The sequence below is a fragment of the Notolepis coatsorum genome, assembly GCF_963971535.1.
Source record: "Notolepis coatsorum genome assembly, chromosome: 15".
Taxonomy (NCBI): domain Eukaryota; kingdom Metazoa; phylum Chordata; class Actinopteri; order Aulopiformes; family Paralepididae; genus Notolepis; species Notolepis coatsorum.
Genome location: NC_140179.1, coordinates 80,350,572 through 80,366,226, shown reverse-complemented (window position 1 = coordinate 80,366,226; position 15,655 = coordinate 80,350,572). Strand labels below are relative to the sequence as shown.

General features: G+C 43.0%; 2 protein-coding genes across 5 annotated transcripts in view; both read right to left on the bottom strand.

Annotated features, from left to right (window-relative positions):
* Positions 1-15,655, bottom strand: part of LOC311241804 (uncharacterized protein) — a 74,835-nt gene that overhangs the window by 52,243 nt on the left and 6,937 nt on the right. The gene's annotated exons all lie outside the window — the stretch shown is intronic.
* LOC311241805 (signal recognition particle subunit SRP54-like) lies at positions 7,758-9,369 on the bottom strand (the record flags this gene model as incomplete). Its single annotated transcript, XM_084330721.1, has 1 exon — positions 7,758-9,369. Exon 1 carries the CDS (start codon positions 9,261-9,263, stop codon positions 7,758-7,760), a length of 1,506 nt encoding a protein of 501 aa, XP_084186847.1. The 5' UTR covers positions 9,264-9,369.

Here is a 15,655-nt window from a genome sequence, read left to right as displayed (position 1 = left end):
GTGAAAGTATTGACTGTCATACCCTGTTTTTGGATTATATTATTTCCTTTGTAAAATGTTTTTCCAAGAAGTTATATAGTATGCTAAACCCTAAGTGGGAGTGTTGAAGGCAGAGGTTCTGTGTAGGATTGTTAGTAACTGTCTAACTGCATATATAACTGTTTACACTAGTAACTATCTAACTGCATATATAACTGTTTCCACTAGAGGGCGCTCTAGGCGGAGACACTAAGGAACACCACCAGGTGACAAGTATAAATAGAGGTGTCAACTCCCACTTCTTTCTCTTCCCCCCAGTCTCTCAGTGAGAGAATACCTGTAGTGTTACTGCTCTGCCATGTGAATAATAAACCATGCCAGTTAAGGCTCAAGATAGAAACAATGCCTCTTGACCACATTATTGTCGCCCTATAGCCGAATTCTGTTAACATATAGCAATGTAGTTTGGATATAGTTAAACATTATTTTTCAGAGTAATTTTTTTTTTGTTGAGTAGTTAAGATGTAGTTGAACTTGTTTTCATCGTGAAGTAGCTAGCAGTTTGTTACGTTTTAGAGTAGCTTCCCCAACACTGGAAATGATCTCATATTCGAAGGGTCAAAGTGGGCATCAAACAGGAGGGAAGACTGTCAGGTTTTAAACTGTGGATACCAAACAGAGAAGGTAAAGATGACGTTGAAATGTTAAACAGTAATCCAGAACAATTTTATTGCACTGTAAAAAGAAACTGTGATTTTATACGTCTGCACTTTATGTGCTCATTTTATGTCTATTCTAGTCTACTATTTTATTGCACTGCACTATTGCACTATTTTATCTTACTCTTTTTATTATTGTCTATTTAAAACTGAATCAAACCATAAACAAGGTGGCCTGTTGGGATGTTAGATCCTAATGTGAAAAACTGATTTTATATGTCTGCACTTTATGCACCATTCTCTTCGGGTCAAATAACAAACTCAGCAAGACCGACGGCTTCTCAGTTACAATATTGTCACAAGGAAAGACGAAATTACATACCTAGATTCCATCCTGGAGGCAAATCTTTCCTGTGACAAAATGGCATCCAATGTAATAAAAAAAATCAACCAACGAACTAGATTCTTGTACCGGATCTCCTCTCTGGTAAACAAGAATGCCCTGAAGACTCTGGCAGGAGCACTCATTCAAGGGTACTACGACTATGCTTGCACCTCATGATACCAAAGTAGGCCTACCTCAAAGGCCCTAAAAACAAGAGTACAAACATCACAAAACAAACTGGTCAGACTACTGCTTGACCTTACTCCTAGAACCCACCTCACCCCTGCCCATTTTGACAACCTAGGATGGCTTAGAGTAGACGACAGCAACTTGCAATGGGCCTGGTCTACAAGATACACTACACCACTAAGATACCCATGTACATGTCAAAATACTTCCCAAAGGTCAGTGAATACCACAACCACTACACCAGAGGAAGCTCCACAAATCATGTTAAACCCAGATTCGGCTCAAACGAACGCCCTACCCACAGCCGTAAAATAATGTGAATCCCTACCCACTTTTAAAACCACTCTCAAAGAGCACCTACCCAACCCCCCCCCCCCCCCCTCCACCCACCCAACCACCTCCAATGTACAGTCCCCCCCCCCCCCCAACCCTACCCCACCTACCCAACCTCCTCCAATGTACAGTTTCTATGTCAAATGTATATACTCTCTTTTCTGGACTCTTCTTGTATCACAAACAGTACTGTATTTGCAAATCTGGTATGTCATAAATGTATAGATGTAGCAGTACTGTCTATCTGTATGTCGTGTGTGTCATATATATGTTATGATGAATTGAAAATGTAAACAAGACGAAAGTCTTTCTCTGGTCTGCATCCCCTTAACAATTGTATGTATTGAGCTGTACTGTACTGTACCCATTCTGCAATCTGTTAATAAAGTTTTCAATCAATCAATTCAATCAATACTGTCTATCTGTATGTCGCGTATGTCATATATGATGAATTGAAAATGGGGGACCCTGATGTAAACAAGACGAAAGTATTTCTCTGGTCTGCATCCCCTTAACAATTGTGTGTATTGAGCCGTACTGTATTGTACACATTCTGCAATCTGTTAATAAAGTTTTCAATCAATCAATCAATCAATCAATCAATCAATCAATCAATCAATCAATCATGTGCTCATTTTCCTGTTTTTTTCTGTTGTGATTGTGAAGCACTTTGAGCTGCAGTTTCTGGATGAAAGGTGCTATACAAATAAAGTTTATTATTATTATTATTATTATTATTATTATTATTATTATTATTATTATTATTATTATTATTATTATTATTATTATTATTATTATTATTATTATTATTATTATTATTATTATTATTATTATTATTATTATTATTATTATTATTATTATTATTATTATTATTATTATTATTATTATTATTATTATTGGACCGATGGTGTCACACTCTGAATAATGTGGCGTCATCAAGCCAAGGGCCCAAAGAGGGTTGGACCCGGTACATCTGTCGCCTCGACATCCCAAGTTCCGCCACTAGAGGTCAGCAGAGTGTGTAGCAAAAGAAGCAGAAATAGTGAGGAAGGCCACTCAGATGGAAGCCCACAGAGAGAAGGCAGAAAAGAGATTCTAGTCCTAATGATGACAGCAGTGATAGTAACTAACATGTACTGATCTGATGGCTAGTAGGGTTATTGATAACTGTCGACATACATTTCTAAGTGAACTCTGTAAATCGCTCTCCATGTATGTGAAGTTGTTTGTATTGAGCCGTACTGTATTGCACTTGTACCCATTCTGCAATCTGTATAACGTTTTCAATCAATCAATCAATCAATCAATCAATCAATCAATCAATCAATCAATCAATCAATCAATCAATCAATCAATCAATCAATCAATCAATCAATCAATCAATCAATGTCTTTGCTATCAGCCTAATAAATAAAATAGTTTCTCAATTATTTAATTCTGTAGGTTAAATGACATTGATCGTATATAGTGGAAATGTTCACAAGGATATTCATGGCCATTGGTCATTATATCAGTAATAATGTAATTATATTTCTGCACATTAGCTTTACAATTAATCTTAGATATTAGAAATCAGAAAGTGCATAATTTTTGTAAATGGTTTTTGCTCATCGTTCACACATCACAAGGCTGAAATATAGCCATATGAATACAGTTGCCTAACTCAGTGTTGTTGATAAACTTAATGCACCTTTCAGGAGAAAACATTCAGAAAACAGGTCAGGTATGACAAGACCAATACCAACGTTAATATTGACCATGTGACCTCTATTAAGCCTGTCCATTGGTGGAACAGCACCTGTTTATGACTGGGTCAAAATGTCCACACGCCTTTTTATTAACCCTTTCACTCTACCACACAGTAGTAGTAGTAGTAGTAGTAGTAGTTAACCGTCTGTAGTGTGCTAGTAAAGGGTTAACCTTCTCCTTCTGTAGTGTGGTAGTGAAAGGGTTAACCCTTTGTCGTGTGGAAGTGAAAGGGTTAACCTTCTGTATGGCCGCAGTGGAAGGGTTAACCATTTGGTAGTGTAGCAGTGAAAGGGTTAAACAGGGAGACAATATCAGCAACATATGTTTTGTAAGAAGTTCAAGTTTCAAGTTTCTTTAATAGTTGTCATACAGAAGTACAGAATACTTTTGTACAAAATGCTTCTTACTGTTGCGCTCCAGAGACTGTGCAAGACAAGATAAGTATGAAATAAAATAAGAAGATTAAATGGCTAATTCCTACAAAGCTTCCTTTCATGATCCATCAGACGCCTCAAGCCCTTCTGCCTTGTCATTTAGCTAAGTCATGATGACATGACATAACTTATTGACCCAACAGCAATGGAAATAAAATGGATTATTTATTGTATCGGTACGCATAGCCCCGTCATTCAAACTGCTGTTCTACCATCGTCCACATGAGGGCGACGAAACCCCACACACTGCCCAGGTAACACCTGACGATCTCTTGCGCCCAACGAGGCTGATTCTATCTTCCTAAGGAGGGAATGGTCCTTGTGGAACCAAGACACACATGGTAACTGCAAGAATCCAGTTCAGTCCTCTGCTTTTCAACCACAGTATATGTAAATTACCATTAGCCAAGAGAGGTACCAAAAGTGAACGGTTAATGTCTGGTTTTACACACTGATCACACCAAATTCATAATAGATTATAGATAAAAAAAAAAAAAAAAAGGCAAGATGTAATTTGTCCTGTGAAGATTCATTCTAATGCAGCAGTGGAACATATATGTTAATGAAACCAAATGCAACGCTTGAGAGAGTTTGGCAGAGAGAGTTAGCAAATATAACAAGGTAGGTCTTTGAAAAGTCTTGCACAGGGTTAGCAGCTCGTTGCAGCCCCCCCCCCCCCTCCTCCAAAGCAAATATATACACCCGGGGGGAAACGGGAGGCGAAAGCCTGGCTACCAAAAATACAGAAAAAAAAATAAAAGTTCCCCCGGGAAACAACGTGGGAATACAACGTTGACAGGGAGAGACATTCTCCTCCATGAATGTAGCATCCAGGCCAAGCACAGCGCCCAGCTTCTCCGCCTCGTCGGACTAGAAGACGCATTCAAGAAGGTACACGTTGCTAAAAAAGCTTCAACAAGGATGAACACTGGTTTTATTCACTCAAGGTCAACCAAGAATGCATGGTCCACGATATCTGGAATTACAGTTGTAAGTAAAATGTTTAATATTGAGAGGTGTATCTCGAAGAGCATTTTCAAGTCTCCTTTACTAGTTCTCTGCAGTTATGCAGTTATATCATGTCCATTTCGACATCGCCTGTCCACACTTACACTGCATATATTGCACATTATTGCATGCAGACTGGCGTGTGTTATTTCCAATGCCCGATGCTGTGTGACTCTAAGCTTTCATTCTCAATCAATCCATCTGTATTTCTCCAACCAAGGGGCAGCAGTTAGCGACACGCCTGACCTCTCAAAGCTCCCACACGTGTCCTGCATTGAGAGACAGAAGCATTCTATCAATCACAAGGTCACACAGACTAGTTAAAAGGTCAAAAGTCGCATCAATATACGCCTCTCTGTGGTCAAAGAAGCTGATTTCTACGGTAATAAAAAAAAACAATGTAATTATCTTAATACATTCATTAAATATAAAAATCGCAATAAGGTAGGACCTCTGATGAAAATGGTTGGACATAACCCTGGCTGTTTTCCAAGTATAGGCACGGAATGAGCAACCACGAAAAGCATTTAAGAATTAAGCTCAGCAGCAGTTTAAGATAACAAACCCTCGCTGGCCGCTACTACAGGTGCAATTTGAAATATAAGATTTTTTTTCCCTCCCCAAAGGCTGGCTGTGTTTTGAGAAAGTGAGAATAAAGCGACTGAAACTGAAGTTAGTCTATTCGTCAGACTGTGTAGAGCCTGTGGGGGATGTGCGTGAATAACAGCTCAGATAAACCCTTTGTTTCCCCCGAGGAGGAGAAAGGAACTCCACCAACCGAGTTGTAGATGTGGAAAATAAAGACTCAGCGTTTCCAGAGCCATGGAAATCATCATCACTGCTTCATGTCTCCCTTGACACTGACACGGTGTGTGTGTTTGTGTGTGTGTGTGCATGCGCACGCCTTAATCCGTTCAATCGACACCCTTCCTGATGCCCCGCCCCTCGACCGGTTTATCCGCACATCCTGCCCTCTGCAGCTCTCTGTGGTGTCAAGGAGAAGACACATGACGTGACGTCACATCCTGCCCTCTGCAGCTCTCTGCGGTGTCAAGGAGAAGACACACGTGACGTCACATCCTGCCCTCTGCAGCTCTCTGTGGTGTCAAGGAGAAGACACACGTGACGTCACATCCTGCCCTCTGCAGCTCTCTGCGGTGTCAAGGAGAAGACACACACGTGTCACTCAACGGAGTAATTAATCAGACACCCGGGGGTTCCAGCTTCATCACTGCAGGCGTGTGCACACACACACACACGCACGCACGCACGCACGCACGCACGCACGCACGCACGCACGCACGCACGCACGCACGCACGCACGCACACACACACACACACACACACACACACACACACACACACACACACACACACACACACACAGCACTGTGAGAGAAGGTCTAAACCACGGTCTCAAACTTGCGGCCCGCTGGATGATATTTTGTGGCCCCCTACTTGACATCAAAGTTTAGTGTTAGTGCGGCCCGCACGCAACTTTTTGCCGAGTCGTTGCGCGAGTTGGAATTTTTTTTTATTTGATCACTTGTAGGCTACCATAGCACAGGCTCATGACAGAAACGTAATTCCGGAGTGATACCAAGTGGAAGGAAAATATATGGCAGGCATCCTCAAAATTCTCCGCTATCTCCTCTGCAAGCAGTGCTCTGCATGTCCGGCTGCACTGCTCCACTGTCTGTGTCTGTCTATTCTGCTTTGGTCCAATCACATTCAGCGTCCCGTCAGCGTTCCCCCCCCCCCCCCCACCCACAGTGAATCAGAGGCAGAGTAGGGCGGGTCTTCACGGAATGCGTGTCGTCTCTTTCAACGGGTCCGAGTCAGAGCGAGAGTTGACAGCGCATCTACAGGTAATCTAATCTGCAGGTACTGTACTGTAGCTAGTAGCCTAGTTTCGCCAGCAGGCAGCTAGTAGAAAAATATGGCATGTTCAAAGATGGCCAGTAAAAGAAAAGTCGACAGTGAAAATCGCTGCAATACAAAGGTGAATGGACTGAAAAATATGCGTTCATCCTCCCAGCACCAAACCAATGTGCCTAATTATGCCAAGAAACGGTAGCTCTTGTGAAGAGTGGCAATTCGAAACGCCACTACGAAACAAAACACAGTTATTTTGATGCAACCTTTCTTTAAAATGCAGTGCTAAGAACCACAAAAAGAAATGGAATGAAATCATCATATCAAGCTGCAAGCAGAATTATTGTTAAATCTATGTCACAACGAGAAAAAGCAACCAAGTCCTCACTCAGTGGCATGGGTGTTGGCTAAACACAAGAAGCCATTCTCTGATGCATACATATAAAATAATGTATTTGATTTGATTGAAGTTTATTTCAAATATGCAACATAACAAACAAACATCAAGTACATATATAGCCTTAAGCCGTTCAAATAATAAATGTATATAAAACATTTAAAATAACAAAGAACAAACAAAAAAGTCAAATTTTCTTTTTTGTCATTTACATATTTGAAAAGGAATGGGCTCTCCTCCTCTACGATTAGTGTAAAATCACAGATCTCTGAATCCAGACAAGAAAATAAGCCTCTGCATAATCTTATACACAAGGAAGTTAAAGAATTATATTACCAAGGCCAAAAAGAAAACAAACTGCTCAGCGACCTCATCTCTTCCTTCAGGGTAAAAGTCTTTATATTCAGTCCACACACAAGCTCTCCTCTCCTCTGTTTCAAAACACTGCGACGGAGGTCTGGTCTGACCTTTAAACCCTGTCTTCCTTTCTTTTGAAGAGGACAAGAGAAAGTATGTGAGGAACGGAGAAAAAAAACTGAGATGAGATTCATCCTCTTCTCATTTAAAACACTCCTCTTACCTTCTCCTCTCTCCTCCTCCATCTTCTATACATTTTCTCCACTTTTCACCATTTATTTCCAACCCTTTCACCTCATTTATTTCTAAAAACAGGTGGATATCCATCCTTTGTAGCACGTAATAAGGCTGGTCAGTGTGTGTATGCGTGTGTGTCTTGTGTGCGACTGTGTTCACATGTTGTTGAAGCCCATCATTCCTTTCATGCTGCGGGCGTCCCCCTGCTGCAACTGCCTAAGCGTTGACTGGAGGCCGGCCCTCCCACCCATGTGCTGCACAACACTGGGATCCAGCATCTTGGCCATCTGCTGGTAGAGCTTGGTCATCTGAGAGGGGTTGACCTTCTTCGACATGTCGCCTCCTTTGAACAGGCCCTTGATGCCTCCCGTCTTCTTGACCACCTTGGCGGACTTGGTGTACTGGGTGAGCAGCTCCTGGACGTCCTTGGTGGCCACGCCCGCTCCACGAGCCACTCTCGCGGTCCGGTTGGGCTGTTTAATGAACAGTTTGGCTCCGTCTTTGTTGTCCAGTTCCTGGTGATTCATGCTATCCATGATAGTCATGAATTTCTTCAGCCTGGCCATGGACTCCTGCTCCTTGTCTTTACTCATGAAGTCAGCCCCAAAGCCTGGCATCATTCCTATGATCTGTCCCATCGGTCCCATCTTCATGATGTGCTGGAACTGCTCGTACATGTCTCTGAGTGTGAACTGACGATGTTTCAGTTTGTCAATAAACCCTTGCAAATTCATCTCGTTGGCTTTGTCTATCAAACCTTCAATGTCTCCCATACCCAGCAGTTTGCTGATGAAGGGCTGTGTCTTGAAGGGCTCAAAGTCATCAATGTGTTCTCCTGTACCGATGAAGATGATGGGACTCTTTGTGGCAGCCACAGCGCTGAGAGCTCCACCACCCTTAGCGTGTCCATCCAGCTTGGTCACGATGACGGACACCACGTCCACCATGTCCTTGAAGGCCTTGGCCTGGGCCGTGCAGGCCTGTCCGATGGAGGCGTCCATCACGTACACGATGTTGTCCGGTTGCACTGCGTTTGAAAGCTGCAACATCTCCTCAAAGAGAGAGTCTTCTTGTTTGTGTCGGCCGCTGGTATCAACGATGATGATCTCGAAGTTCTCCGTTTTGAACTTCTCAACGCCCTCGGCTGCTATGACCACAGGGTCCATCTCTGTGTAACTGCCATAGAATGGAATTCTGGCTTTGGTAGCGTTCTGTTTCAACTGATCAAAAGCACCAGCTCTGAAAGTGTCAGCACATATCAAACAGGTTTTCCAGCCTTTTCTTCTGTAGTAATACGCCATCTTGGAACAGGTGGTGGTTTTCCCGCTGCCCTGCAGACCGACGAACATGAAGATGTTGTTCTTGCCTTTCGTCGGAGTCCAGACCTTGACACCGGGATCCACCAGCTTGACCAGCTCCTTGAAGACGGCGTGCTGGATCATCCTCCTCTTGTCCAGGCCAGACGCCATCTCCTCCAGGTCCATGGCTCCCTTGACATTCTCTCGGAACTGTTTGACCAGTATGATGTTGACGTCGGCTTCCAGGAGGGCGGTGCACACCTCCTTCAGCATGGCGTCCAGGACCTCCTCGTTGATGATGGTGGCATTGCTGAGAGATCTCAGCGCCGATGTGATCTTTCTTCCTAGGTCGGCTAACACCATCTTGACGGTCCAAATGGAACAGACTCAATCAGATGAAATAAGGGCCTCGAAGGCTTAGGCCCCTGCGGTGGTCAGCTCTCCTCAGCTCACCGGGGTCAAGGGAGAGATCCGGGGGGGGGGATTGCAACCAATGATTTCAATTTCCACAGCCAAACGGTAGGCAAGGCACCCTGGTCTAGAAATACAGGCTTCAATATATGTTGTTTAGTCTATCTGTTCAGTACTGCTCAGCCTGTTTCAAGATGCACACTGAGCTCTTCCGAGAGAATTGTTGAATATATAGATACACAAATGTTATAGAATGTTTGGTTATGACATCATACTGTGACATCACAAATGTTCTAGAATGTTTGATTATGACAGCATACTGTGACATCACAAATGTTCAAGAATGTTTGATTATGACATCATTTTTTTGGAATACTTGAAACTAGGGATGCTCGATATTGGCTTTTTTACCGATACCGATATACCGATATTGTCCAACTCTTAATTTCCGATACCGATATCAACCGATATCAACCGATACCGATATATGCAGGGTTTCCCCCCCCCAAAAACGGAATAATTTCAGGCAATTAACATTACATATCTCTTGTTGTGGAATTAACACATTATGCATACTTTTGACAATAAATAAAATCAGAATTTGTTCTTACTTGCTTGTCTGGGTAAATAAAGGTTATAGAAATGTAGACATGGCTTCCTCCATGTTGGAAGAGAGTGGTTCCTATGTGAAAAATGCACTGATAGAATATGTTATAGCATTGTCAATATATATATAAATATATTGACAACAACCCCCCCCCCCTCCATTGTTTTATCCACTCTACCACTGCACAGATATTTTCTTCTGAAAGTGGTTACCGCAGTGGTCACAGCCAGCCACACTGGAAGAAAGAGAGCAGAATGTCAAGTTCTCAGAATTCTAATCTCTCATGTGAGACCATACACTTGAAAGGGTTAAAACCAATTCCAACGCAGAGAAGAGGAAATGCACCCCCCCCCCCCGCCTTTGCTAGAATTGAATTTTTTTTTTTTTATCCACTTTTTCCCCTTATTTTCTCCCATCCCAATTTCGTATTGCCAATTCTCCCCTCCCCTGTTTGGAACGTTGCTAGACTATGCCTCCCACTGGTCACTCGTAGTGAGGATAGAAGCCTTGCATCACGTGTCCCCTCCGGTACACGAGGAGGCAGCCTGTCGTATCTTTTCACCAGACAGCGCGGACTCTCAGTGGCGAGGAGTAACGCGTGGGAGGCTCACGCTGCCCCCTATATTTCCTGTCTCTGCTGTACAGGCGTCACCCAACCGACCTGTAGGAGTCGCTGTCCACAACGTCCAATCCCCACCCATCGACTTTCCACCCGCTACCTCTGCCAATTGAGATAGTATGACGACTGGCCCAAGCCGCAGGCAACGCTGACTCGGGGAGTCGAGACCGGAGTCTCTTGCGTTGGTGACGAGCGCAATCTCCGCTACGCCACCCAGACGCCTAATTGAACCTTTCTGATGTGATGCGTAACACAACAGCACGTACTACTACTACTACTTTGCACACTAATTCAATCCATTTAGTCAACCCAGAGGGTTTTAACATTGTACCCTTTTCTCAAGAAGGGATGACAGAACAATGTAAAACAGCAACTCTGCTTCACGTAATCCAGTTTAGCCCCGCCTTGTCATTTCGGTTGAAAACCGGTGATGGATTGTGGGATGATAGGTCTTGGAGAGCAGTGGCGGTGATGATGTATGTGTGCAGCACTTCAACATCAGGTTTGGCTTAAGTGCGCTGGCTGAAAATCGCCAACTTTGACGCTGTTCTGGCCTAATTTCCTTGTTACAGAAACAAAGATAAACAGGAACATGAGACTTGGCTGAAGTGCACCTTCCCCAGAGCCTGTCTGTGTCGCAGGCTGCCTGCACCTCGTCCAACTCATTCATCTTTTAACGCTTGATCTGCTGGACAGAATCTCCCCCGTTATGAACCCACTTGACTCTAGCCGGCAGCACCCAACCTAACTAGAACTACCCATCTCGGCAGCATACAGTCCACACAGGCCCCTAACTCAGACTCTGGGACAGGACATAGATTCTTGTGTACATTTTGACCTGATCGCAAACTCAGCCCTTTTTTCTTGATCCTCCAATCACAGCTGTTGCTTTCCTCCAGAGTGGGAGGTTCCTGTGACAACGAGGCTAATATTCAACTTAGGCTGGTAAAGCTATGCCTCCTAAAGTGTCTAAACGGAAGTACAGGAAGTACCGGCTACAGGCGTTCCGGTTTCGACAAAACAATTATAGAAACGTGTGAAGTGCACAATATTTCCTCGTTTAAGCCACTGCAACTGCTTTGCCTGAAGAATTTACTACATGACCGGGACGTTCTAGCTTGTTTTCCGACAGGATTCGGGAAAAGTTTGGTCCGTTCGGAGGCAGCTTCCAGGGGAAGTACATACACCGGAAATTCTACCCCATACACACTTTCGGCCGTAGTTCTTTACCAGGCTTTATCTCACGGAGGAGATAAAACTGGGAACGAGGTTATATCCAACTGGACAAATAACTAAACCACCGTCTTAGAACTTACATCCATCAATAATTTCACACAACGGACCAACATATTATTTAGCATCCTCTCAAACAGGATACACAACGCGTTACTTAGAACCACATGTTGGACTTTGCAGAAGGAAGGAAATGCATTTCAGACTCTGGAAGATGGCATCTTCCAGGGAATATAAATTCAAATGTAGACAAGTTAAATATCGCTGCTGGCGGGACAAAACCTCATAACTCCAAAAACCCAACTTTTCAGCAGATGAAAAAAACGAACACAGATTTGAGGGCGAATAGAGTTACGAGGTTTAGACAGATGATTGGTTTAATGCTTTCCCATTGTGTAGACTTTGTAAAACCACACACACATGGAGGATGATCTACTGAGTTGATAATTATTTTTTTTTTAAATTAAAAATATGGAGTTAGGAGGTTTTGTCCCGCCAACAGCGATATTTACGTTGCAATGGGGCTTATGCATACCGCACCTTATGTGAATACTGTATACTTCATCAGATCATATATTTAGCATTTAGCTTTTTAGCATTCAGCATTTTTAGATTATATATTTGATTTAGATTATTGGATCATTAGATTATATATTGCATATATTTAGCATTTCGTTTTTTTTTAGATTATAATAGATTTAGATTATTAGATAGATATATTTCTATATATTCTATATATATCAACAATATATAACAATGTTCATCAAAGTGTTGCATGTTACAGTGTAGGTTAGTTTATTAGGACAAGTGCATGACAGTAAGGTTAGTTGGGGTTAGATTTTTTATTTTTTCCCCATTATTTCAGATAATATATAGAATATATTTCTATATATTATCTGAAATAATGGGGAAAAAATTAAAAATCTAACCCCAACTAACCTTACTGTCATGCACTTGTCCTAATAAACTAACCTACACTGTAACATGCAACACTTTGATGAACATTGTTACTCAGCTGATAGAGTTGTACCCTTCCTGATGACTTGTCGTACAGCACTTGTAAGTCGCTTTGGATAAAAGCGTCAGCTAAATGACTAAATGTAAAATGTAAATGTATATATTGTAACTATTTATTGTAGTGCAAATATAACTGAGAGGGCATACATACCCTCATCTCGCACCTTGTTAATCAGTTAATTATATTGATTTGTTATATTGTTTACACTGCTTTTTTACTACCTGTACCTCCCCTCCCCCCTCCCCCATGCTGCTATGATGCCTGAATTTCCCCAAGGGGATCAATAAAGGAATATCTTATCTTATCTTATCTTATTTGAGGCTGGCGGCTGTCTGCCCACCTTCAAAAAGGCTTCAATCTGCACCAGCAGCTGATCTCGACTCACTGAACTCAAACTGACTGAATCCATTACAGAAAAGTCACATGGATGTAAAAAGCCCGAAAATGTTCACCACGTTATCATGATGCATCTCCGATGTGTGTTTCTGGAACCTTTCACTGCATCGCATAACGAAACCTCCCCCTCTCTCATCATCACCACGTTGCACCACGTGTCACGTGACGAAGTCTCACACATGATACAGAGCGTCATGCATGTGTGTGCAATCACTGCGTTCGCGTGTGAGGAATTGCACAAATCACACGTCGGCATGTTCAGAAAACAAACGGGAAACATGTGTGATAACAACATGTTAAACACATGTGTTTTTTCCACAACGGATTTCAAATGGAGATCAAAGGATTCAAGATTCAAGAGGTTTATTTGTCACATACATATCAGGGCATACAGTGAAATGTGGGTGGCCATGCCCGCTTTGAACAGTTCTTTCCTTAAATTTTTTTGGAGGCAGCCAATTGAACCGCAGTGTATTCAAAATTCTAAATGGTTCAAAATGGTATTAAAAATTGTAAGACAATCAAGCTTGCAAATGATTACAATGTGATATGAATATAGTTTGATAATCCGTATGTTTGGTGTTTGAGTGCAAAGCTTTAAGCCTACACACAGCTCTCCAATAGTTGGCTATGACATGTCTATCACACAATACTATGACATGTCCATCACACAACACTATGTCATGTCCATAACACAATACTATGACATGTCTATCACACAACACTATGTCATGTCCATCACACAACACTATGTCATGTCCATCACACAATACTAATGTCATGTCCATCACACAATACTAATGTCATGTCCATCACACAATACTATGTCATCTCCATCACACAATACTATGACATGTCCATCACACAATACTAATGTCATGTCCATCACACAATACTAATGTCATGTCCATCACACAATACTATGTCATGTGACGTCCATCACACAACACTATGTCATGTCTATCACACAATACTATGTCATCTCCATCACACAATACTATGTCATGTCCATCACACAACACTATGACATCTCCATCACACAATACTATGTCATGTCCATCACACAATACTAATGTCATCTCCATCACACAATACTAATGCCATGTCCATCACACAATACTAATGTCATGTCCATCACACAATACTATGACATCTCCATCACACAATACTAATGTCATGTCCATCACACAATACTAATGTCGTGCAGCATGTAGAAAAAGGTTACAAAGAAAAAAAAAAGATTGGGAACCAAGGCCAAAGGTTAACAGGAAGCACTGATAATAACTACCATCATAGCAGCCTCCAAAAATAAGCAAGATTACAAGGTAAATTCTGAATGTGGGACCCCTAGACCCATTTTCTCCTTACCATTGATTGGTACTAGCGTCCTTTTTCAGTGCAGTCCATGTTGTTCTTTATACTGGATACCTGCAGCTCTGGCTAGTTAGCCACACAACTAATGCAAAGTCAATGGGGTCACGTCTGTACAAGCCCCATTGACTTGGCGTTCGCTTTGTGGCTAACTAGCCAGAGCTGTGGGGGAGAACACACCATGGAGCTACAGTAACTAGCTGTGGGGGAGAACACAGCGTGGAGCTAACTAGCTGTGGGGGAGAACACACCGTGGAGCTAACTAGCTGTGGGGGAGAACACAGCGTGGATCTAACTAGCTGTGGGGGAGAACACAGCGTGGAGCTAACTAGCTGTGGGGGAGAACACAGCGTGGAGCTAACTAGCTGTGGGGGAGAACACAGCGTGGAGCTAACTAGCTGTGGGGGAGAACACACCGTGGAGCTAACTAGCTGTGGGGGAGAACACAGCGTGGAGCTAACTAGCTGTGGGGGAGAACACAGCGTGGAGCTAACTAGCTGTGGGGGAGAACACACCGTGGAGCTAACTAGCTGTGGGGGAGAACACACCGTGGAGCTAACTAGCTGTGGGGGAGAACACACCGTGGAGCTAACTAGCTGTGGGGGAGAACACACCGTGGAGCTAACTAGCTGTGGGGGAGAACACACCGTGGAGCTAACTAGCTGTGGGGGAGAACACACCATGGAGCTAACTAGCTGTGGGGGAGAACACACCATGGAGCTAACTAGCTGTGGGGGAGAACACACCATGGAGCTAACTAGCTGTGGGGGAGAACACACCATGGAGCTAACTAGCTGTGGGGGAGAACACACCATGGAGCTAACTAGCTGTGGGGGAGAACACACCATGGAGCTAACTAGCTGTGGGGGGAGAACACACCATGGAGCTAACTAGCTGTGGGGGAGAACACAGCGTGGAGCTAACTAGCTGTGGGGGAGAACACAGCGTGGAGCTAACTAGCTGTGGGGGAGAACACACCATGGAGCTAACTAGCTGTGGGGGAGAACACAGTGTGGATTGTGCTGAGAAAGGACTCAGTCCACATCACCGTTGGTAAGAGGGAAACACGTAGTTCAGGAGGTCCAGGTTTCCATTTTAAA